General features: G+C 33.1%; 1 protein-coding gene across 2 annotated transcripts in view; it reads left to right on the top strand.

The window, feature by feature from the left end:
- The window catches only part of LOC106051999 (protein mono-ADP-ribosyltransferase PARP15-like), a 30,257-nt gene extending 9,662 nt beyond the window's left edge, over nucleotides 1–20,595 (top strand). Inside the window, exons 7-20 of one of the 2 annotated variants that reach the window (XM_056022454.1) lie at nucleotides 1,624–1,738; nucleotides 3,033–3,135; nucleotides 3,299–3,411; nucleotides 4,282–4,336; nucleotides 6,085–6,201; nucleotides 7,417–7,482; nucleotides 8,551–8,730; nucleotides 10,037–10,099; nucleotides 11,302–11,471; nucleotides 12,929–13,149; nucleotides 13,862–14,013; nucleotides 15,141–15,283; nucleotides 17,063–17,240; nucleotides 17,804–20,595. In XM_056022454.1, coding sequence (XP_055878429.1) covers nucleotides 1,624–1,738; nucleotides 3,033–3,135; nucleotides 3,299–3,411; nucleotides 4,282–4,336; nucleotides 6,085–6,201; nucleotides 7,417–7,482; nucleotides 8,551–8,730; nucleotides 10,037–10,099; nucleotides 11,302–11,471; nucleotides 12,929–13,149; nucleotides 13,862–14,013; nucleotides 15,141–15,283; nucleotides 17,063–17,240; nucleotides 17,804–18,069 — 1,942 coding nt within the window. In that variant the 3' untranslated portion in view covers nucleotides 18,070–20,595. Of the gene's footprint in view, nucleotides 1–1,623; nucleotides 1,739–3,032; nucleotides 3,136–3,298; nucleotides 3,412–4,281; nucleotides 4,337–6,084; nucleotides 6,202–7,416; nucleotides 7,483–8,550; nucleotides 8,731–10,036; nucleotides 10,220–11,301; nucleotides 11,472–12,928; nucleotides 13,150–13,861; nucleotides 14,014–15,140; nucleotides 15,284–17,062; nucleotides 17,241–17,803 lie in introns of both variants that reach the window. The other variant, XM_056022453.1, reaches the window with a different exon arrangement.
- The last annotated feature ends 4,423 nt before the right edge of the window (nucleotides 20,596–25,018 follow it).

The raw sequence follows: 25,018 nt of genomic DNA, 5'->3' as shown, positions 1-25,018 counted from the left end.
GTATTATAATTAATTAAAAAGTCATCTTGGAATGGCCTTCATGTCATCGCAACTCTAGGTATGCGTAATTCATTCTTTCGGATGACATGTCCCGCAAACCTCATGCGAGTTTCGATAACAGTCGAGTCCCAGTTCGACATAGGAAACCAATAAAATGTTGTTTGTAAAATGTTTCCATGTTTCAGATGTTCCATCAGAGTTAAAGATAATTTACTTCCTAGTCCAAACCTCCCGCAATACGAGGAAAGCGCAAATAGGGAAAAATGTCTTCTTATATTTAAGTTATAACTTGGCGCCATATTCATGGAGGACCAGGTGGTAAGAGGCTCCAGGAATTGCCAGTGACAGTTCTTTCTGAGGACAGATTGCTGCCCTGTGTTGAACGGCGCGGGAGGATCTAGTAAAATAAAAATTACAAAAAAAAAGTCAAACAATTTTTTTTAATCCTGCCTTGGTTTAGGACTCTTCAACTAACGAAAACATAAAGAAACTAGAACAGAGAGATGCAAAGTGCTGTGATTTTTATAAATATAGATTCTAGATTACATCTAGAATAATCTAGATCTATAACAGACGAATTTTACATTTGACTGGAGTAAAGCCATCATTAGATCTAGACTAAACTTGACACACTTCAAGACAGAAGACTAAAAAGTAATGTAGCATTAATACAAAAAACATTGCAAACCATAACCTCTCTTGCATTTAGTTTACTGTCCTATTTAGTATTTACAAAAATTGAAATACAAAATGATGAAAATGCAACGAAATTATAAAAAAATAATTTTTATGAAGAGACTAACTCAAAAGGACAAAAATAAACTCAATAAAGTATTAGATTAGATCTATTCTAGTCTAGATCTAAAGCATGAAAGTAATTTAAAGGCACATTCAATTGACATTGTGACTGTCACATTGTGACTGTCACATTGTGACTGTCATTTCTTATTTATTCTGTTACTATTGTTAGATCTAGAGATTCCCCTCAATAAACTCTATTTTAACTAGATTTCTAGATCTAGGATGTCTAGATCTACTCAGACATCTAGAATCTATATACTAAAGATCTAGATCTATAGACAGTATAGAATTGTAAATCATTAAATGTATAGATTCTAGATCTAGTTCTATGTGCTAAGGCTAAGACAAATTCTTAGATCTACAAGACAATTAAACGTGCACTTTCAAACTGTGACTTTCTTCATTTAATTCACTAGTAGACATTAGATAATGGAATGGGTTGCCTCAATCAGCAAGAAAAATTATGCCATATGCATTTCAAGTGTCAATCTAGTCCTAAAGTCTGCTAATTCATTGGTTTACTTGGCTGATTCAGGCAACCCATTCCATTCTCTAATGACATGAGAAGAAGGAGCACCTGTACAAACTTGTCCTAGCATATGTAATAAGAAGTAGATTGGCACAAGGATAAGATTTTTTATTAAAAGCAAGCCAAAATTTTAAAGATATTAATATAGAGACTAAAGCTAGAAATAATTATATATCATAGTGGCCAATAATGCTACTCTTCTGATTTTAGTTAACTTATATATTTTTTCTCTTTGTGTGAACATTAAACTCAACTCTAAAAATCCCTCCTATAAATATTAATCTTTGTTTAAGATATGCCAATGGTATAAAGTTTTATGAATTTGCTGAGACTAGTGGAGGGAATCTTCAAGCTAAATATATCTTCCATGCTTGTGTTCCAACATACAGTCAAGGAGCTGATCACAAGGTTAGTTTAATTTATGAACCAAGTGACACTCTACCCAAAGCTTCTTACCTGCACACTAATTAGTTAGGAAAATGAAAAAAAAATTATTTAACTCCTGGATGAAAATTACTTTCTAGATAATAGCCATCATGTGATAATTTCATTGTACACTGTTGTGTGTTAAAATGATGTTGATTTCCAGTTCTAGAGGCAACTCTGTTATTGTAGACAATGTGATTTATTAGATTTTTTTTTATTAAGACAAAAAATGTTGGTTAATTAATGGAAGCTTTTAGTCAAATTAAAAATAATTAGAAAAGCATGAAATAATAAAGTAGAAAAATGATTTTTTTTTCAAAGAATAATACTTAATGGGTATCACAGAGGCAAGAGAAGAGGACTTGACCTTGTCTTTAACTTGTTTATAATGGAGGGCTGCCTAGTTGTGTGGTATGCGCTCTGTCTGTCAACTTGATGGTCCTGGGTTCAAACTCTGCCCCCGCTGTCCTGTGTGAGGTTTGTGCTAGGGATGTAATAATCTTCATATCTGAAGGATCACCTGAAATAGTTAAAACAGTGGGAATTGAACTCTGATAACTTCATCGGCTTGAGGAAGTTGGTGCCACTGTTCTAGGATAGCTAATGGAGTGGCTAAAAATATTCTTGTGATGCTACCAAGTACTAAAGAATTAATGAATGTAGATAGAATTAGACTGAAAATTTCTACTGAGATTTATCTCAAGAATTAATGAATGTAGATAGAATTAGACTGAAAATTTCTATTGAGATTTATCTCAAGAATTAATGAATGTAGATAGAATTAGACTGAAAATTTCTACTGAGATTTATCTAGTAGTTAGGCTTGTAAATAGTATATAAATCTTGTTCATTTTAATTTTTTTTTTATTCATAATTCTAGTTTAGCTTAACTTCTGTTTTAATTGATTTCAATATTGCAATTCAAGCTAATTTGATTATTCTTGTTGATTTTATTGATTAAATTATCTGGAATTTCTATAGTTTGTTATTTTTCAAGAAACTAAGTTTCTAGTTCTTTCAAACTCATTTTGACTAGAATATTAAAATAACTGAAATTAGCTTAAAGGCTAGGTATATTTGCCAATATATTACAAAAGACATTACCTCTAAAATGTTTGCTCTAGTGCCTAGATTTTAGGTCATTTGAAAAAGTTTTGGCTTATAGTCGAAAATCCAAAATGAATTATTTTTATGTTTTTCATTGGAATTCAACAATGTCATATTTAGATATCAGACCTGTTTTCATGAATTTTTTTTTTTTTTAATAAACATTTAGATGACAGATTTAGTAAGAAATATGCTTGCTAGAGCAGACATACTCCAAGCCAAGTCTATCTCTTTTCCTACTCTAGGAACAGGAAATCTGAAATGTCCTCTTGGTATGTTACCCAGAATTATTAATGTCACTAATTTTAGTAAGTCATATTTTGGTTTCAAATTTTTTACATTCAAAAGAAATTTTCAATGTTTTTAAATCTATTAAAGTTTTAATCATTGATTTTTGTTTTATTATTTAACATTTTTAAATATATATTTTTTTAGATATTTTTTCAAAAGTAATGCTTGAAGCAATCATCCAACACTCTAAGTTGAAGTCAAATGCACTAAAACAAATTCAAATGGTCGTCTTTCCCAGTCATTTAAATGCAGCTGAGGTAACGATAATATTTAGCTTTTTTTTTTATACACTAGAGAATACTGTCATCTATTTCTGCATTATCATGTTGGATGGTACAAATCCTATGGCTGCCTGATTAAGTGGTATGCTGTGGACTATTTACTCATTGGTCCTGGGCTTGAGGTTTGCTTCCTTTGGGAGGTTGGGACTAAGATGTCATAATCTTCAATTCTGAAGCAACATTCAAAACATTTTAAACAAATAAATGCATGTATCTGAGATCAGCTGAACTGCAATGGTGTCCAGATCAGGCAGCTCTCCTTACAGTTTTTCCTTCTATAGAGGTGTTTTGGGTTAGTACTCCCCATTTGAGCCGCTTGAAAAAATGTGCATCTTTGGAAGACGTGGTCAGCATTCTCTGTTGACACTCCGCAAAGGCGTATTTCTTTGAAATGTTATCCTGGCTTCATTTTAAATAGTTCCTTTTCTTAAAAGAAATATCTATTTAATGCTTTTATTTAATATTAGTATTTGGTGAGCTTTTTTAAATTCTAACTCTAAATACTCTATGTTATGTAGTTCTTAAACTAAGCAAATAAGTCACTTAATATGCAGAAATTTCTATTGGTTATTAAACTACAAGTTGTTGGATGACACAAACCTTGACCAAAGCTTTCAAAACGTACTACAATATGGTTTATTAAAATATATAATGAAGTATGTAATTCTAATTGTTATCTAATGAAACTAATACAAGCCAAGTTTATATTATATATTATTTATCATCATCTTTGGAATTTATGCATATTCAATTTAGATTTAAATTTAATTTATTGTATAAAGTTATTTGCATATTAATGCTAGTATTTGTAATTTTAAAAGCCCAAATACATCACATTATTTTCAGGCTGTCCATGCAGTATTTTCAACTGGATTTATGGAAGCTAGTTCAGAATTAAAAGGTACATTTGATTCATCTCATTTGTCTTTTGACTTTCACCCCTTTCACCATAGGAGTGCTTTTATAGTTTGGGGAACCAAATATGCCACTTTTCCTAGTCAGCAGTTGTTCTTAGCAGGACAGGAAAAGAGAGGCTGACCCATTCTTTTATGTTGTCTAGCCAGATTTTCTTTGGATGACCCTTTCTTCATGCTTTCTCCACTTTAGCTTTAAGGAGGACTTAATACAATTTGTCACGTCATAAAATATGCATGATTAAATGCATGAATTGTAGGATGTAATCATCTTCTTTTTTGAAGTAACATCTGTATTATAAAAGATAAGATAATATGACAGAATCAGCTCAGCATTAATTTCTTCCTATTATTGAAAAGTTCTTCCATTTGTCAACTCGTTTGTCTTCTTTTCATGGTATCTGATTACATTTGATTACTATACACTTATTTACATATTGTCAGTTATAGCACTCAGTTTTACTGCAGCAGAAATTGTGTCTTGCTACACTCTTCATATATTGGTATAAAAAAAAATGAAAAATTTTAACTTTTTCATTTTGGTGCAAGAATACAAGTCCTTCACCCTTTCTTTAAAAGTGGTTGAGTAACTAAACATGCCCCTTTTTACATTTGTAGATCTCTTCATTATATCTTAGGGTCTTAGAATATAAATAAATGCCTATATGAGTAATAAGAATTCCTTAGCTTTAAGAAGTGTTCTTGAATAATTGTGGATTTTCTATACAATCAAGACATCTACTTCTTCATCTCCTCTGTTAAGTCAGAGGGGATCACATAATTAGTCCTGATGCGAACTAGAACAATGTGATAGAGGTCAGATAACTAGCTCTGCAATGAGCCGCATATTGGTCTATTAATTAGGCAGTTCTTAACAGAATTTCAGCCTTTGTAGTGGTGTCTAGGTATCAAGTTCAAAGTATCAGTTCAGCCAATTTGGTGCCAATCCTAAGGGACATAACTTATTTTTCCAAGTTTCAGTTTCTGGAATGTTACTTCTGCTTGATGTTTAGCAGAAAAATATTAACTCTTGATCCCCACATATATTTTTCCACGTTCTGACAGAATTGTTCATTCTTCACATTTTGGCATTCTCCCTGTTACCCTGTTATGATTCTAAAAAAAAAGTAAAGTTCCCCTTTCAGACACTGTGGTCTATAGGGCAGATGTTGTAAAGGTCTTATGTTTTTGTGGCCTACAGTTAACTAGGGTGTCATGTGGACAGCACAATGACCAACCGCCTTTACTTTTCCCCAACTAACATCAGGTACCCATTAGAGATGGGTGGACTCAGAGGCGCCTGAAGATCCCAAAATTAAAAATCCAGTCTTCACCAGGATTCGAACCCTGGTTCAGAAGACAAGCGCTTTACTGCTCAGCCACTGCGCCTCCTGTTATAATTAAACTTCAACAATATTTTTGTTTGTAATAAGAAAACATTACTTTTGCTATAAAATTACAGGAGAATGCATGCTCTTTTTATATAACGAAAATTATAGTTTATGAAACCAAAAATAAATTTAATCTAATTGGGTCAAATCAATGATGTTTTAGGAGAGAAGAGTTAAGTTACCATAGCAAGATAGCTTGTCAAAAGGATTCTGCCCTTGTATTTTGGCCGAGAAACAGATTAAGACCTCTAATTGGATTGAAATTTTTATTTAATTATACATTTTTTACTTCGTTGAATGAAGAAATAATTTTAAATTCAAGTCAAAATAGTTTTTTTTTGCAGGTAATGTCTACAAATATGGTGATGTATTTCTGAAGATAAAGCATGGAGATATCACAGAACAAGACACTGATGTTATAGTGACTAGCATTAAAGACTCCATGAATCTGGCTTCATCTGGTATATATTACAACCTATTAATATTATTATTCATAGTTATAATTATAGAAAAATAATTTATGCTAAAAATGTTAAAGCTTGCAGTAACAGTGCAGGTGGCCTGGATTGGCCAGGAAAAACAAATTAAAAACTTAATTATCATAAAATAAAAAATGAGCATATTTATTTCTGTTAGATGTCATAATCTTTTTTTTTAAATAGAATTTCTGTAACTTATAAGATGACTCTATGGCTGCCTTTGTTTGGAGAATGACAATAAATAATATTTCTTGAAGAGATGGGAACCTCAACCATGTTCATACAAGTTCTAGTTGAAATAGTACATAATAAACAAGACTTTCACTCACACAACCAACAATCTTAAAAACATTTCATACCCTTATCTTTTTTTAGAATAAAAAAATTCTCTATAACAATCATCTTTACCCATTTACTCATGTTGACTCACAGATAGTTGATTTAAAAAAAAGCATAAAACAAAATTATCCCATCTAAATGAAACATTATTTTAAGTAAGTAAAGTAAAGTTCCCCTTTGAGACCATGTGGGCTATAGAGCAGTTGATGTAAAAGTCTTCTGTTTCTGTGGCCCACAGTTTAACCAGGGTGTCAAGTAACTAGCATAACAACCAACCACCTTTACTTTTTACTAGCAAATGTGAGGTACCCATTAGAGCTGGGTGAGCTCAGATGGGCCCTAAAGATCCTGAAATTAAAATCCCATGATTGAAACCTGGAACCCCCAGTTTGAAAGCCAAGCCCTTTACCATTCAACCACTGCGCATCTAACATTATTTTAGTTATGATGAATTAACATTGCATTATTTTAGTTATGCAATAGTAACATAAATAAGTTACATCAACACATATAAATAATGGATATATGAAACTGATAATATCGTGTTAATATTTGGATTATGTCATTTAAGAAACAGCAGCCCCATAAAAGTTTTTTATTCTCACACTTAATGTCCAAGACAATGCTATAAACACCCTGGTTTGTTTAAAATATAAAATAATCTTTTACTTGTGCAAGTATATTCCAAAACCTGGCTAAATATAAAATAAACTAGATTTAAGTCTGTTATTACATTCAATCTGAAAAAAAAAACTAAAACATAGTAAACATGTTTTTTCACATATTATTTTTTTAACCTGGCAATGTACTATGTAACAAACAATTAGAAGCTACGCCTTTTTTTTTTTTCGGTCACAGGTGGAGTATGCAGTTTACTGCTTAAAAAATGTGGCAAGAAACTGCAAGATGAATGTAATGCTAAAAGTAAGTTGTAAATAATCAAGATTACATTTTTAAGCTCTTTTGTTTTCTGGCACACAAAAAAAAGGAAGAAATATTAAAAGTTCATCCTATGGCAAGTCACCACTAAACAAATGGGCAGCTAATTAGTGTCAGATTGGATCTGAGAATCAGTTGCTATGATATGACAACAGTGATCTTTCAATCAAGTGTTCTTGGCTTTGCTTATTTTATCTATCTCAAAATCTCTCCTGATGTTTCCTCTTTTCATTTTCATGTTGTTTTTCCCTCATATCATCCCCTTATTGCTTTCTTTTCTTTTTCTACATTATTTAATTTTAGTGATTAAAAGAATGTGCATGAGCTGAATTTTTAAAAAATTTAAATAAGGAGCACAATTATTTATTTTAGTATTCATGTATATTTATTTCTTGTTTAGAGCAACTGTCACAGTAACTAAGCTTATTATGCTGTGATGGAAATACTGTAATTTAAACTATGAAAAACTGAATGACTACTTAAGAAACATCATTCATCTAGCCAACTAATCAAAGTTGAATAAGTCTTTGTACTAGATACAATAAACATGACTCTGACATTATTTAAACCAAAAAAAAAAATTAGATTTGATATCATTCTATCAAATGCTTAAACTTTTGTTAACCTTTTTTAAAATGGGAAGAGTGAATATACTTGATATTCTTTAGTGATAATAGTTTTCCAATGAGAGAGCTTCACAATTTAATTGTGAAATATGGCCATTGAAATATTTCTAAACAATTTAGATGGAGGAGGGACAATAATTCTTAAGCCATATTTAATAAATCTGATAATAATGATGACTCAAAAAATATTTTTAATTATTTATTTAATATACACACATAAACAAGTTAAGATATATACACTGTATTCAAATATTGAAAATAGCTGGCAAATTAATATTTTTCAGATTTAAATATATTAATGTAAATTATATAATGAATTTAAAAACAATAAAGTAGCCTACATCTAGCTTTGCTGTTATCGTAAGGTGAATGTGTAGAAATGCAAGTACGGATTAAGTAACTTTTATATTTTATATTTATTATTCAGAAAAGGACCTAGATTCAAAAGATGTCACAGTGACCTCAGCTCCCAATTTGTCATGTCAGCACATTATTTTTATGAACAAAGATGCATTTGCTCCACGTTTAGCTCAAGGCATCTTCAAAGTTTTGATAGAAGCAGAAAAACTTGGAGCTACATCACTAGCCTTGCCTGCATTAGGGGCAGGTAGGAAAGTTTTAACTTAGGCTCAATATATCCTCTCTATACACTTGGCAGTTGATTTAAAAAAAAATAAACTTAAAACTTTTCAGTATAAACTTAGAATTTAGTAGCATTGTTTTAGTATAGTATAAGCTTATAGTTGTTTCAGTTTTAACATAGCATTGTTTCTGTTTAAACTTATAATTTATGCCTTGGCCTAAATTGTGCTGATGTGCCAAAAATCAAATGAAATAAAAAATATAATTTAGCATTGTTTTAGAATAAACTTAAATTAGGTTGGATCTGATTAAATCACAAAATACAGGTCATAATTAAAATTTAGAAAATGTTATTCTCACTTGTCATCAGGCTTACTATAATTATTAATACTGTTGAACTATATATATTGTTAGCTGGTAATTTTAAAGTGAATATGTTGTTAGGTAGTAATATTGCATAATATTAGCTTGTTAGTAGGGCTCCCCTTTCAGACCATGCAGTTTATAGGCAGAGGATGTTAAGGTCATCTGTTTCTTTGGCCAATGGTGTGAGTGCATGGCCAGAACAATGACCAACCTCCTTTACTTTCCCCAACTCAGGTACCTATTAGAGTTGGGTGGACTTAGGGCCACCTAATAAATCCCGGAATTCAAAATCCCAGTTTTCACCAAGATTCCAAACCAGGACCCAAGGTTTGGAAGCCAAGCACTTAAACCACTCAGCCACCACGTTGTTAGTTAGATATATTGTTGAAGCAAATGTTTTTAGTTTATAATGTTGTGGAAGTAGATATGTTGTTTAGCTAGTAATGTTGTGGAAGTAAATATGTTGTTTAGCTAGTAATGTTGTGGAAGTAAATATGTTGTTTAGCTAGTAATGTTGTGGAAGTAAATATGTTGTTTAGCTAGTAATGTTGTGGAAGTAAATATGTTGTTTAGCTAGTAATGTTGTGGAAGTAGATATGTTGTTTAGCTAGTAATGTTGTGGAAGTAAATATGTTGTTTAGCTAGTAATGTTGTGGAAGTAAATATGTTGTTTAGCTAGTAATGTTATGGAAGTAAATATGTTGTTTAGCTAGTAATGTTATGGAAGTAGATATGTTGTTTAGCTAGTAATGTTGTGGAAGTAAATATGTTGTTTAGCTAGTAATGTTGTGGAAGTAGATATGTTGTTTAGCTAGTAATGTTGTGGAAGTAGATATGTTGTTTAACTAGTAATGTTGTGGAAGTAGATATGTTGTTTAGCCTATAATGTCATTAAAGTAAATGTCTTGTTAGATTGTAATTTTGTAAAGTCAAAGTGTTGATTGTTTATTTCCTTGTATTGCAAGGGTTCCACAAGAAACAGATTACAAGTATAAAGCAGTGCATATTTCAAGCTGTAGAGGAATTTGGTAAGTTACCAACACAGAATCTAAGAAAAATCAAGTTAGTGATCCTGAATGCTGCCATTCTAGATGATTTCTTAGACCATGAAGGCTCACATCCACATCTGTACAATAAAGAAACGACAGGTAAGAGAGTGAAGCAGACATGAAAAAAAAAATGTTTCAGACATAAATAATCATTTTAAAAGCAATTGAAAAAAAAAACATGAACTAAACACCAGCTATGCATGTTAATTTGATTTGTTCCAAGGGTATATATATTTTTTTTTTTTTTGTCAGATACACCTTGCACCCTGTTTTTTTTAATTATTTTTTTTATTTTATTATTATTTTTTGTTTTGCACTTTCATTAAAATGGCTGGAACTTTTTTGTACAAAATTTACATTGTGGTGCACTCCCACAAACCTTTCTGGCCAGAAAACATTTATTTTTTACTTCCAATAAAAGGGCCTGCATTTCAAAGATTCCCTATCATGCTTTTGCCCTTGAGTTTTAGTATCTTTTATGTTGAATTGGAATAGCCACCCCCACCTTCCATCACAACAAATCTACTTTTGGCCTCAGAAACCCAGTAATACTTTTCTGCCAGCCCTTTTAAGTTCATTAGGCACATTTCAGATAGTCTTGATTTAGATCTAGTCATATCAAAATAGTGCTTCTAATTCTACAGTCTTTACATCTAGTACTCTAGTAATTTTGTTCAACACATGCACATGTTTATGCCATTTATTGACAATATGAAAATTGCTTCTATAAAATGTTTTTGTTTATGTTGATAATGAAGGGATGTGTTTGACTCTGGTCTATGACTTAAAAGGAAGAGGAAAGGAAAATACATAATGACTCAATTAAAAAATGAGTTTTATTAAACATAAATTATATTGAAATAAAATGAATATAGTTCCAATTATGAAAAATTGACCCCAATGACCATTATAGTACATAACTTACTTGGATTCCTATCAAGGGGGCTTGAGTTTGAATCCCAAAGCAGAGTTGTGTTTGATTATGAGTGCCTAAAGGCAGCATAGAAAACTTCTCCTAGATATCCCCACTAGTCCACAAAAGAGATTGTATAATAGCACTCTGAGCATACTATAGCATGAAAGTTGCACGATATGAAAGCCATTTAAAAAAAATTAGCTTTAAAGTACTCTATATACTTCTTGTCACTTCAGATATTCAGATTGATGATATTTTCCAACAGATACAACCATGCTACCGGAAAATATTTCTCAGGAAGTGAATGTTGATTTTCATTCATTAATTGCACAGAACAAAAAAAAAGCAGCCAATGAGCTACGAGATGCTTGCAAGTTGGCTTATAAGATAGAAAAAGAAATAGAAAGTAACTTGCATCTACTCAGTTCAATGCAAGTAAGTAACTGTTTTTCAAGTAAAATTACAATTGCAGTATTTAAATCAAAGGAATGTTGACTGACAGAATGACCAATTACAAAACTCACAGAAAATGGAAATATTCTAAAGCATAGTTTTAGAGATATTTCAAATGGCAAAAAAATAATTGGATTTCCAAGAGTAATATTTAGGAGTGTGGTGGCTGATTGGTAAAGCTCTTGGCTTCTGAACCGAGATGTCCCAGGTTCGAATATCGATGGAGACAGGGATTTTTTATTCTAAGATTTTAAGGATACCTTTGAGTCCACCCAACTCTAATGGTTACCTGACTTTAGCTGAGGAAAGTAATGGTGATTGGTCATTGTGATGGCCACATGACACCTAGCTCATTATATGTTGGCCAGAGAAACAGATGACCATCATCTGCCCCATAGATTGCAAGGTCTGAAGAGATAAGGGTATGGAAAAATATTGACTCAAAATATTTTGAAGAAGAGCAAACATCTCTGCTAATGTGATTCTTGTTCTTAGGTGATGCTTGTCTTAATACTATGAACATTTGTTCATTGTAAGATTATTTGGCCTTTTTCTGCACTTAGATGAATTAATGTTTAATTACATGACTGATCCAAACTAATCAATACAAATACACTTGTAGAAGCTTTGTGTATGGATGGCTGCCTGCTCGTGAGGTTTGCAAGCTGGACTGTTGTGCAGACTTACCGATAGTCCCGGGTTCAAACCATGCCCGTCCCCATCCCCCGTTGTCCTGCGGGAGGTTTGGACTAGGAAGTATATGATCTTCAACTCTGAAGGAACATCCGAAACATGTCAAAAATTTTAAAAACAAAACATTTTTGTTTTTAAAAAAGTATTTTTTGTTCTTGTTGTTTATTCTTACAGTTAATTTGGTTTTCCTCTATTGCTTCTTTCCAGTGCCATTTCTCTGAATACTTGTGCTGATAAATTAAATGTAAAAAACGTTATTTTTATAAACTATTTGCTCTCCTGTTCACCCACTGTAGAATCAAACATTGTTGTAAGGGTACAGTAAATAGAACTCCTCAACAGTCTGTGTTTTAAAGTTTTCTAACCAGCTCTTCTAATCACCAATGTCTCTAGTGTGCTTTCTACTCGCTTGATAGTAATCTTGGCCAAGTATATTTGTCGCTAAATGGGTCCAAGCCATTTCAATGGTATTAGGGCGTTTCAGCGAATGAAAAAGAAAACTATATGTTAAAGAATTTCATCTAGACATCCCATGAATCTGTTCAACAGTCAGTTAGGCGCAAAGTGGGTTGTTGAAAAAAAAAGATAAGCTGGCTAACACCTGATCACCTTTTAAAGCAACCAATAAGAATATTCTGAATTGCTTTAATGCATTTTTATTTGTAGAAAGATAACTAGAAGCAGGAAACATATATTACCATAAATGTAAAATAAAAAAAAAATTTTGAATATTTTGCTTTGCACAGATTAAAGAGTTACTGGACTTGTGCTCTAAGCACTTGATCTTAGTCAAAATGAATGTTAAAAGAGGTTTCCTAGAAATGGAAAGTTTTCATCCTAATGGAATGTTGGAAGTGAAGAGAAGATTGAAAAAGATGATTGAAGTTGCAAGTAAAAGAAGTAATAACATTAGTGTCCAGTGGCAATATAAACAAGATGATAAGAATTGGTTTGACTTTGAACCTTTGTAAGTATTAGAACTTTGGATGACCAAATTACATTTCTATAAGTAGTCAACTAAAAACACATACTACATATATTGTAAAATGTCAAAGATAATGAATAATTTAGTGTGAGGATTATGAAATGAAATAAAAGTATACCATAACATCAGGGCTGGCCCTAACAATTGCGGTGCCTTATGCGAAACTGATTGCACGGGGCCCAGTCTAGGTAGGGATAACCAAAATGTCAAAATTAAGATTTTCAATACATTTTTGTTAAATGAAAGCTGACAATGCCGTTTTTTTTTTAATTTTGTATAGGATTGGCACCCCAAAATGACAATTTTGTCCTATTTTTTAGGAGATTTTAATATTTAAGATTTCCAGGACTTTTTTTGCAATTTCAAGAGATTTCCAGGAGATCCTGGAAAATCAAGAGACTGCGGAAACCCTGTTATATATAAGTTATAATGATTTAATTTAATAATTTACACCTAGAATTAGCGCGGGGCTGCATAGTAGTGCATATGTTGCAGTGGTCTAAAGCCGGCCTTGCATAACATTCCTGTTTTCTCATTGTAATTTTTTAAAAAAATCTTCACTTTATAACAATTGTAGAAACATAATTTTGCTAAAAAAAAAATCAGTATTTTATCATTCTAAGCCTCTAAAATAATGAAAGGCCTTATTTGTGTTATTGTAAACTTTTTTTTTTTTACATACTGTGAATTCAAGGCTTAATAGTGAAATGGAAAGAATGTACCAACAAAAAGTCACCACCTGTCTACTACAAGATACTAATGGATGTGTATATGAAATACATTTTCCAAGGATGATTGCAACTTGCCAAACTGTGTCTCCAATAAGACGAATCGACAGGTCTCAAGGTATACGATTTCCACAACTTTTCTGACAATTTTAATGGCAAATAAAACTGGATTTAATCAAATTTAATAGATTTGTATTTTCTCTGCATATTGGTGTCGTAATTGTGGGAAGCGTGGTTGAGAGGCCAAGTGCGCTTGAACTTGGCTTGGCTTGGCTACCTAGAAGGGGGCTCGAGGTTCGACACCCGACTCGGGCAGAGTTGTGTTTACTGAGCGCCTAAAGGCAGTACGGAAAACCAACTCCTAGATACCCCCTCCCCCCCACCGGTCCACAAATGAGATTGGACCAAAAGCGCTCTGAGCATGCTATAAGCATGAAAGTAGCGCTATATAAAAGCTATAATAATAATAATAATTATATGTGTTATATACAATGGGTGTATGTGTTTGTTGAAATAAATTGTACTATTGCTTTTTAGATAAAGTGCTAAAGCATCAATGGTGCAACAGGGTTCAATGGCTGAGTCCCGGAGAGGTTACTGATAGTCATTTATTACTTTAAAGATTTGCACATCACCCATTTATAAGAAGTCATTACTGCATTGACACCCGGGTCACAGAAACAGATGACCCTTACATCATCTTCCCTTTAGACTGCACGGTCTGAGAGGAAAACTTGTTTACTAAATGAAGTAAATTTACTTGTAAATAGGCAAAGCTGAGTATATTGTAATGGCAGTTATTTGCAAAAGGTGGTAAATAAACTGGAAGGTCTTTTTGTAAATGTAATGTCTAATACATATTGATTTGTGTCACTCAACTTAGGGAATTGGGATCCACCATCACCCAAACCCATGAGTTTGCCTACTTTGGTATGCCACAGTTAAGCAGTAAATTTTGACTTTGGAAACTTTTAACACTATAGTCGTGGCACAAACCTAGATATTTTATATCCTTAACATAGAAACTGCAATTAGAGGAAAGACTATATCATCAACTGTATTACTTATCACAAAAAAAAAGTCACTGATGGGTTTTCAGAGTCAGTCAGAGCCTACTAATTTTCTCAGACTTTGAGCAGGCCCTTTTAGTGACAAGATGTAAAACAAAAAGCAATCAAAATATTTCCAATTACTTATTAATTTTTTACAATAATTTGTGTGCTTCATCTTATCTTCCTATTCAAGCCAAAGAACTGTGGCCTAAGCATTGGGAGCCCATGTCAAAAGCAGACAATTTGAAAGTTGTAGAAGTAAAGCCAGGAACAGATGAATACAATGAAGTAGAGAAACAGTTTCATAGCACATTGTCAGGTTCACCTGTAAAAAAGGTTAGTTTAGCTTACAGTTTAAACACAATTATAGCTGAATAGTTCTTTTATTGAAATGTTACTAAACGTTGTTCTTGCATTATATAGGATTACCATTTTAGTTATATATTTTTTTTTCCTAACTCAAATTAGTGTGTAATATTAGATCTGCAGCTTGTCAATTATCTGTGTGCCACAGAAACTCTCTCTACACTCTTCCAGCTTATGGCTGCCTGGTCATGTGCTAGGATTGTGCATGGATTGTCAAAACCATGTCCCCCGAGTTGAGCCCTGCTCACTGCCATCCCATGCTAACCTGCAGGAGATTAGGCTAGGGCACAATAACATTCATAACATTTTAATAAAGTAAACCCTTTCCTTTGGCAGCAACAATCATTCTTCATCTAAATTTGTTTTTATTGTCACATTCAACTATATTATCAAGTTGCAAGTGTTCTATACAATATAAACAAGAACAACTTCACTTATTTTTAAAGAAAAAGACAATACCTCCTTTATACAACTTATGGAGCAATTATTTTGTCTTAATAACCAATGAATGTTAGATTTAAAAAAAAAGAGAAAGAATCCTTGTTAAGTGAATGTATAGCTCTACTAGACTTTACTATTCAAATGATATGCTTTTAGATCTAGACTTAGAATAGGATGCCCAAAAATGTTCCTGAACATTAATTTATTAAACTCTTGAATGTATGTATGTGAAGACATACAGTCCCCTGCAGAAGAGTTAGATTTGATGATTTATGTGATGTTTAGCCCCTGACACTTAAAAAATCTAAATGCCCTTCAGGCCAACTATGTCATCCGTCACTGATACAGAGGGAAGGAGGCATGATAGCTGAGTGGTAAAGTGCCTGGCTTCTGAACCAAAGAGTCTCGAGTTCAAATCTTTTAGAAGACCAGGATTTGGAAGTTTTGGATTTTTGTATTACTGCTGAGTCCATCCAACTGTAATGGGTACCTGACACTCATTGGGTAACATTTTGCTGGCCACATGAAACTCCCACTTGTTGACTATTAGCCAAAGAAACAGATGATCTTTATATAATCTGCCCCCAAAATCTGAAAGGAGCACTTTATTTACTTTACTTTTTTTAAACTGATAGATAAATCAAAGCAAAGTTTGCTCTTTCAGGATTTGCAGTCAGTCATTTGAACGAAATATAAACATGCTCCAAACACTTTTATTTTTATGTAGCTCTAAGGATAATATATATTCCAACCACCTACATGTATTGTTATAACTCTGCCCCTGTAGCACCAGGGCAGTATCCAACATGGGACATGGAGGAACTGTTTAGACAGTTGATTTCCACCCAAGTATGGAAGCTGAGAAGCTCATGTGTTAAATGGAGGCTGTTGTAGTTGTCTGTTTATTTCATTGGGTCATTAACATCCTTATCATCTATAACTCCTTTTCATTTCCTTTTCACATTCCATAGTGTTATTGCAGTAGGCTATACAAAATTTGCTTGTTCTATATTTCTTCCCAGATAAAACTGCTTGTTTTTGGTACTGACAAGAAATATATTGATTACAAATTTAGTTATCTATATCAGAAACAAACTGAAAAGTAATGTATGTATTGTTGTAACAAATTGTTTTGAGTTGATTTCAATAGAAAAATTATGCTTTTCAAAATACAGTTTTTAGCTTTTTAATACTCTTGATGAAGTGAAATTCAACATAGAAGTAAATTTAGCTTTTTGATACTCTTTATCGGATCACATTTAACATGGAAGTAAAACATTCATTTCAAACTTTTTGTTTTCTCATCAGCTTGAACGCATTCAAAATAAATCCTTATATTTACAATTTTGTGTGAAAAAAAAGGAACTGGATCAGTACAATCCACAAAACCATCAAAATGAACAAAAACTTTTTCATGGGACAATGTCAGATTGTATTCCTCCAATAAATGAAAATGGATTTAACAGAAACTATTGCGGAGTCAATGGTAAGATATAAACAACTGTGTGATATAAAAATTGTTTATTTATCCTGTAAAAATGTTATCTTTCGAGCTTTACAATTTTGTTTTATTTCAATATGTAAATGATTCAGTTCAAAGAACAACCAGGTTAAAAAAAAAAGGTTGGGGCGGAGTGAGAGAGAAAAGTAAGAGGAAGCAAGTGTAAATGAGTATTTCATGATGTAAAAAGTGATGGATAGTTAATGTGATGTGTCGTCGTCCCCCCCCCCCCCCCCCCCCCCCCCCCCCATCCCCTTTACGAGAAAAAAAAAAAAAGAAATATATATTTGCGCAAAAAAACATGTCTCGAAGCAACTATAACAAAAAATTAGGTCTCAGTCTATCAACTTGTTTTTAAAAAAATGACTTTTAAAATATGTATTTAAAAAAGTCATGTTTCCTTTTCAGACCTTGTGATCTATGGGGTAGATGATGTAAAATATTTATAATACATTTTAAAATTATTAAAAATTACACCCTTAGCTGGAATTTAATGTGTCAATGTTAATTGATTGAACACTCTTCATAAACATTGTTTTCTTATTTAGGAACAGTATATGGGTCAGGAGTCTATTTTGCAGACAAGTCAAGCTATTCAATTAATTATACCAAGTCTGACTCAGATGGTAATAGACACATGTACAGAGCTCGAGTTTTGACTGGAGAATTTATTGAGACAAACTCCTCAACAAAATACCTCCCTAAAAAGCCAGGAACTAACAGACCTTATGATTCTGGTGGTGATAAAAGTAGAGGAATTTATGCTATTTTTCATGATTCTCAAGTTTACCCTGAATATTTGATTACATTTTAATGTATGTCAATTATGTGAAATTTATTGGAAGACATGTACAAACGTACTAAACAATCTAGTAAAACTTAATGCATTAAATGTAGCCAACCTCATGAAGATTTGTTTATAGGCCTTTTTAATAATCAATGTATACTTTTAATCTAAATGCCTGAAGCACATTTAACAAACACGATATAAGCTAGGTTTTCTTTTTAAAAACATAAACATAAAATATAACTAACTTTAAGTGCTTGCACAAAATAACCTAAAAATTAATGATTATGCTTTATTTTGGACATATTTTTCCATATAGAGTAAATCACTGATTGCGAATCTGCAAGAATTGTCCATGTCACCATAATATTATCCATAACTAATTTATTTTTATATTTATTGCAAAACTATTTAGTCAAAACTTCTCAGGCTCAAGTTTTCTATTCTTCAGTCTCGTTTATATTCATTTTTACTTTTGATTTCCCGATTCTTTTTTGGTCCATTTGTATAGGTAAACAATTTTCTTTATCTTTAGATTTCCAGAAGACAACTATGCAAGGTGTTAGTCAAATTTTAAAGTCAGATAAAGCTTCTACCAAATGAGAATTGTACATTTGGCTTTTAAATTGATAGGGAAACGTGTGTATATGTTCTCTTATGCTTTGCATTAACTTCAAATACAATAAATTTTTTTTTAGTAAAGATTTCTTTATTACATATAGTAAGCATTGCGAACAAGAGTATAATTGGCTGTATAATAGACTAAAGTGTCCCATTAAGGACATAATTTTGACATCTCCATTTGTGTAATATTATAATTTTAGACCTGTTAAGATTTTAATATTGTGCTAATTAATTTAGAACTATTGCTTAAATATGAATAAGAATTGTATACATATCTAAGTATGCGCATATTTTTTTCTTACATTTTAGATATGCACGAGTTCCACATTGCAAAGATTATAGATTCTATTACAGCTTATTCATAAAGTCTTAATATTATCCAAGAATTTCTTGACTATTACTATAAGAATAGCGTAAAAAGTGTAAGATAACAACACCATCCTGAAATTATCAATGTGGCTTTAGTCATGAAATTAAAGCCAAAAGAATGACAATTACGCAGGCATCTGCTCACTTTGGAAGTCCTACCACAACACTCTATGACAAACTGTGTGGGAGACAGCCATGTGTTTTCTCTAAAAATGTATTGACCAAAATTGAGGAGGAAAAACTTGCCCAATTAACTGTCAGAAAATGGGTTTGGAAAAATGAACGAGGAGGTTTGTGAGCCTGCAAGAGCTATAATAGCTTCTAGGTACCCTAGTTTATCAGACGATGTTTCTCGACAAGGCAGTGGCTGCACATGTATTTTAAGAGGCATCTAGAACGGACAAGATCCCCCATGTCTCTTGGAAAGGATTGGGCCATCATTTCCTCTAATGAAATTCAATTTTGGTTTCAAAATTTTATGGGCAGCATTGAGAAAATTGATCCCAACATATTCAATGACCAACAAAGAATTTACAATGTTGACGAATCTGGGTTTGCTTTTGATACAAAAGCCTGGAAAGTGATTGCATGTAAAGGCATTAAGCATGTGAATAATGTCACTGCAAATAACAAAACACAAGTCATTGTGTTTTCATGTGCTAATACAGTGGGGCATTACACCCCTCCCCTCTTTTAATCTACCCCTACAAATGCAGCCCTAGAATGAACCTACTCCAGGACTTCCCTGATGCCATCTGACAAGTCCCAAGTAATGGCTGGATCACAGCAGCCATTTTTTTCAAACCCATCCTTTTGTTAGTAGACAGTCACACTGCCATACATCCCTGCTGGAGACAAGCACTTTGTGCTCTGAAAACCCAATCATATTGTACTGCAGGTCACTTAATACAATCATTAGATCAGGCTTTTTTTTTTGAGCCATGAAATCAACCTGGGCTGAAGCCATTAAGGAACACAGTTGAGAAGACATCAAATAAGAATCATTTGCAACCTAAAGCCAGTTTGAAGAAAGCTGCTACACAGGAGATAGCCGCCAGCAGCTTCAGGGCCGCGGGAATTAATCCACTGAATCCAGAAAAGATAATAAAATCAAGCAAACTTTTCCCAAGCTGAGTGTATCTGTCACTTCTGGCAGCTGAAACAACCCAAACCACATATGGTGCTACACAAAAAAAAGCCCTAGTACACACCAGGAAGTCACAATTCATACACTTGAGAAAATTAACACTTCAAACTTAACTTCTTTATTTGATCAGCCCTATACACCCACCCCACTTGAATCATCCATATCAGTGGCTCTACCCGAGTCATTCATATCCACAGCACTACCACAGTCACATTTACCATGCTCAATTGAACCATCTACATTTGGCTCAATATCCCACTATGCATTGGAAATTCCAACCCATTTCAATTTAAATATCCAACAGATTAAAGCTTTAAAAGAACATATACATTTCATTTACGATGTAACCACCAGAAATGACCTTACAATGTTTTTCTCCAGAATCACCAATTCCCAAACCCAGATGATGACATCAAATTAAAAAACTTTCATCATTTAACCCTGATTAGATAACAATTAGACCAACCGAAACAATGGCAACAAGCAACAATCAAAGGCGTTTGTCCCCCAGGATGACATATTAAAAATCCCATCATTTAAATGGAAAGGTAAGGCATAAAGGACAATGCCAACAATTCCACGCATGGTAAGTGGAGAGGAGTTTCAGAACATGCTGGAAAGTAAAGATGAGGAAAAGGATCAAAAAGAAAGGAATAAAACGAATGGAGAAGAGAAAAGAAGAAAAAAAGAGAAAGGTGAGAGAAGAGTACTAAAAGAGCAACAGCAAGCAGAAAGAAAGAAAAAGCACGATGAGCTAGCTCTGAACAAAGTACTTGCTCAGCAGTTTCAGTCTAAGACATGATAGCGATCATGAAGAGGAAATCAGCAAGGGCATCAATGAAAGCAGAATTATTAGCAGCTGATGAGGAGGAAGAACTGGCAAAGTGTCATTTGAACATGGAAGAAATGAAAGATATATGCCCGGGCTGTAACCAGAAAGATGGGGATTCTCTATAGGTCTGATGCAGCATTTGTGATGGCTGGTGGCTTAGGAGCTGTGTGCATACTTTGATAGTTTGGAGGGTGAGGAAATAGGAAAAGTAGATTTTGTCTGCAGCCTCTTCTGCCCCGCTTTCTGTACAGCTGCACGGAACGTTTAGAGGTTCTTAATATTGATGTAATATATCAAAGGAAATGAAATCATCTGTATATTTAAAATTTTGCATAAAGGATAATGTTAAAAACAAAGCTGCCATAACTGTAAATATCTGTTGTAGCCTAGCTTATGCTCTAGTTTTGTAAATTGTAAATAATAATCTAATTTCACTACCTTGTTTTATGTTCTACACGTAATTGTAAATTATAATTCAAGTCAAAAGTGTCTTTGTAAAATAATAATTAAAATCTTGTTTTAATAGTTTACCATATTTTCTGTTATAGTGTTTTGAATTTACAGGTCTAAAAATGTGCTTACATGTGTAGACTAATTAAAGAACATAATAAATCCTTTTGATTATTTCTTCATGTTGTGGTCTTTACAGTATTAATTTGCTAATCGTCTAATGTGTTAGATCTACTATCCGAAGATATCACTAATATACCAATGAGATTGTCTATAGATGAGACAAGTAGGACTGTGTGCACAGGGCACTGGTAGTATACAATGGAATAAATACGAGAGCCTTGGTTTGGGGGGGGGGGGGGTAATGAGGATTTTACTGTTGCAGGTAAAATAGGTGTGGCTTCAATTGAAGCAATTTAAAAAATAAAAATAGACAATCTAACATGTTTTTTTTTTGTTCATAGAACCAAATTTTTTTATGCTTTGTGTTGCAAAGTTTTTTTGGCATAAGCAATTGTTAATACAAAGCATAACTGACACTACCACAAGTTGACTTGGATATTTAATATACAAATGTGTTGGGCAATCAGAGAAAGTAATCTATTTATATTAACCAATCGCTGGTGAGTTCTTGGATGATTGATTTTATCACCAAATCTAACCATTAGGAAGCTAGAAAAAAAAAAAAAAAACAGAAAAATTGGGCCAATTAGTTCGCAATCTGTGATTTGCTCTAAATAATGAAGAGTACTCTTCATATCAAAACTCAACACTGGGAGAGAACTCCATTCTTAGAAAAAAGGGAGACTACCGTTGGAGTTCACATAGCATAGAGTGTAATTAGGTTTAAGGTTGAAAGAAAAGTACATTCTCTATGAATGCCTCTCATAGTTTAAAGTAATAAAACAGAAAGTTTATTACAAGAATATAATGTAATGTCCCTTCCCACTAACTTCCCTCATAAAAATGGACAGGAAAAAATATAAAAGGTCTTTAATATGAATCATATTAGTAAACCATATTGTGATATTCATTATTGCAATGCCAAGGTTCATATTTCATTCTTCATTGATTTGCATAAACACAGCTACATTTTTATAAAGTAATAATAACTTTGTGTTTCAATGTTTTAACTCTTTGCTAATATAATATAAGTAGTAAGCTGTAATCATTAGCAAATTTGCTTCCATTTATCTACAGAGAAGTTTGAAAAGAAATCAAATTAATTCTTTGTATATGTTTTAAATATGAATATTTGTAAGTGTATTCATTGCATTCCTAACTTAAAAATAATTCATAATTCTATTTCTAGAACATGCAATAGATGAAAAATTGTCTATATGTTATCCCACACTGTCACACAGTACAAGAATAAGTTATACAAGTTTAAAATGAACTAGTATAAAGCAAATAGGAGATGCTTGAAAAAAAAAAACTTGAACTAAGGGTTTGCGCAGTGGAATGTATAAGGCAGTTAAACAATGACTTAGAAATAGGGGAAAATATTGTTATAGTTTTATTGTATATATATATATTTGTATTTTTTTTGTAGGCTTTATTTCTGTTTGTATGTTTATCTGTACTGGTGCATTATATCAAGCATACACACATACACACAATTTAAGTTGAATATTCATAAATAACATTTTGATTTTATTGGTATCACCATAAGATTTTGATTCTTGATTGCATTGATTGTATGACCATAAAATTTTGATTCTTGATCTTATTGATTGTATGACCATAAAATTTTGATTCTTGATCTTATTGATTGTATGACCATAAAATTTTGATTCTTGATCTTATTGATTGTATGACCATAAAATTTTGATTCTTGATCTTTGCAGATTCTCATCGTGTGACTCTTTATCATGACCACATACCGTTACATTGTTCACGTATACAAAGGTGTCCTGTAACTTTTCATTCTCAATAATTTAATTTCTTGTTCTCTGAAAGCATGCAACTCCGTTGGTAACACCGAAAAGGATGCGACAGAACTGATAGAGTTTGCCACATGCCTCAAATGCAGTAAACGGCCTTTTTTCAATCTTGATTGGTATTTGATGGTAGGCACTTTTGAGGTCTAGAGTACTAAAGACGGAATAGTTGGATATCCGTTCTACCAGTTCATCGACTCGGGGCATTGGGTATGCATCCAGTAAGGTGAAGCGATTTATTGTTTGACTGTAATCAATGACCATCCTTCTTTTATGTCTCTCGTTTGTTGTCACCAGCACCTGTGCTCTCCAGGGAGACTTTGAGGGTTCAATGATTTTGTCCGAGAGGAGTTTTCTAACTTCAGACTCAATAAATTCTGTATCACCTTTTGAGTGCTTTCGGGACTTAGTAGCCACCGGTCTGCAGTCAGAAGTTAGATTACTGAATAGGCTCGGTGTTTCGACTCGTGCTGCTTTAAGACCATAGGTGTGTAAAGGATTGCGTTTTCCTCCGTACGGTAAGGTCAATTCCTTATGAAGACTTATGAAGTCTACACCAAGGATTACACCCGAGCACAATCCAGCAAAGTATAGAAAGTTTGACCTTTTCGTAGTGTTCTCCCTTGTTCTGGACATCGGCAAATGTTTGTCCTAATGTCTTTTCAGAAAGATGTGTAGAGGCCATGAATATTCTGTTTGTAGACGGACGTACTGGCCATTTATTTCTTTTGATGATGGCTTCTGATATGTAGCTTTCACAGCTGCCAGTGTCTATGAGAGCTTGCAACATTAAGCCATTGATGTTCACTTGGGTCGTAGACTGTGTAAGCCCAGAGAAATGCGTTGATGACAAGGTATATGGAGTTATCACACAAGTCAGTGATAGTTTGATGGCAGCTTTGTTGGCTGTTGTTTTACTTGATTTACAAACAGTTAGTAAGTGTCCTTTTTTACCGCACTGATGCATTTCGAGCAGGGTATTTAGTCCTAGAGTGTCTCCTTCTATCACAGAAGTAGCATAGCGACTTAATGGCATTTAATTCCTGGTCTTCACTAGATATGGATGTGTCTAGATGGGAGTGAGTTGGCGTTTTCATTGCCCCACAGATTTCGTTCGTAGAATTGTAGGCCAGCGCATGCGTTGTGGCTGTTTCTAACACTCTAGCTTTGTCATAAGCGCTTTGTAGAGTAAGATATGTCTATTCCAGTAGCCGATGTCTAATAGTGTTGGATGCCAGACCAGTTATGAAGGCGTCTCTAATGCAAATGTCTCTGTGCTGTTCTGCAGTTACTTCTTTAAAGTCACAGTCCCGGGCCAGGCTTCGCAACGTTAGCATAAAGGACTCAACCGTTTGGCCCGGCTGTTGTTTACATGTAGCAACTAAATGTCTAGCAAAAATGTCATTCTTTACCTTGATGTAGGTAGCCCTGAGTGTGTCTATGGCCATTGAATAGGACGATACATCACTAATGAGCATATAAACCGTAGCAGAAACGTGATTCTTCAACTTTTGTTTAAAGTCTTCGTTAATATCCTTGATGGACGAAAGAAAAATCTGAAATGTGTCATACCAGTGAGTCCATTTTTCTGAGGCCAGAGGAGCATTTGGATCA

Source organism: Biomphalaria glabrata, chromosome 3, assembly GCF_947242115.1.
Source record: "Biomphalaria glabrata chromosome 3, xgBioGlab47.1, whole genome shotgun sequence".
Classification (NCBI taxonomy): Eukaryota; Metazoa; Mollusca; class Gastropoda; family Planorbidae; genus Biomphalaria; species Biomphalaria glabrata.
The sequence above is the reverse complement of the archived record's forward strand: the minus strand, read 5'-3'. Positions and strand labels throughout refer to the sequence as shown.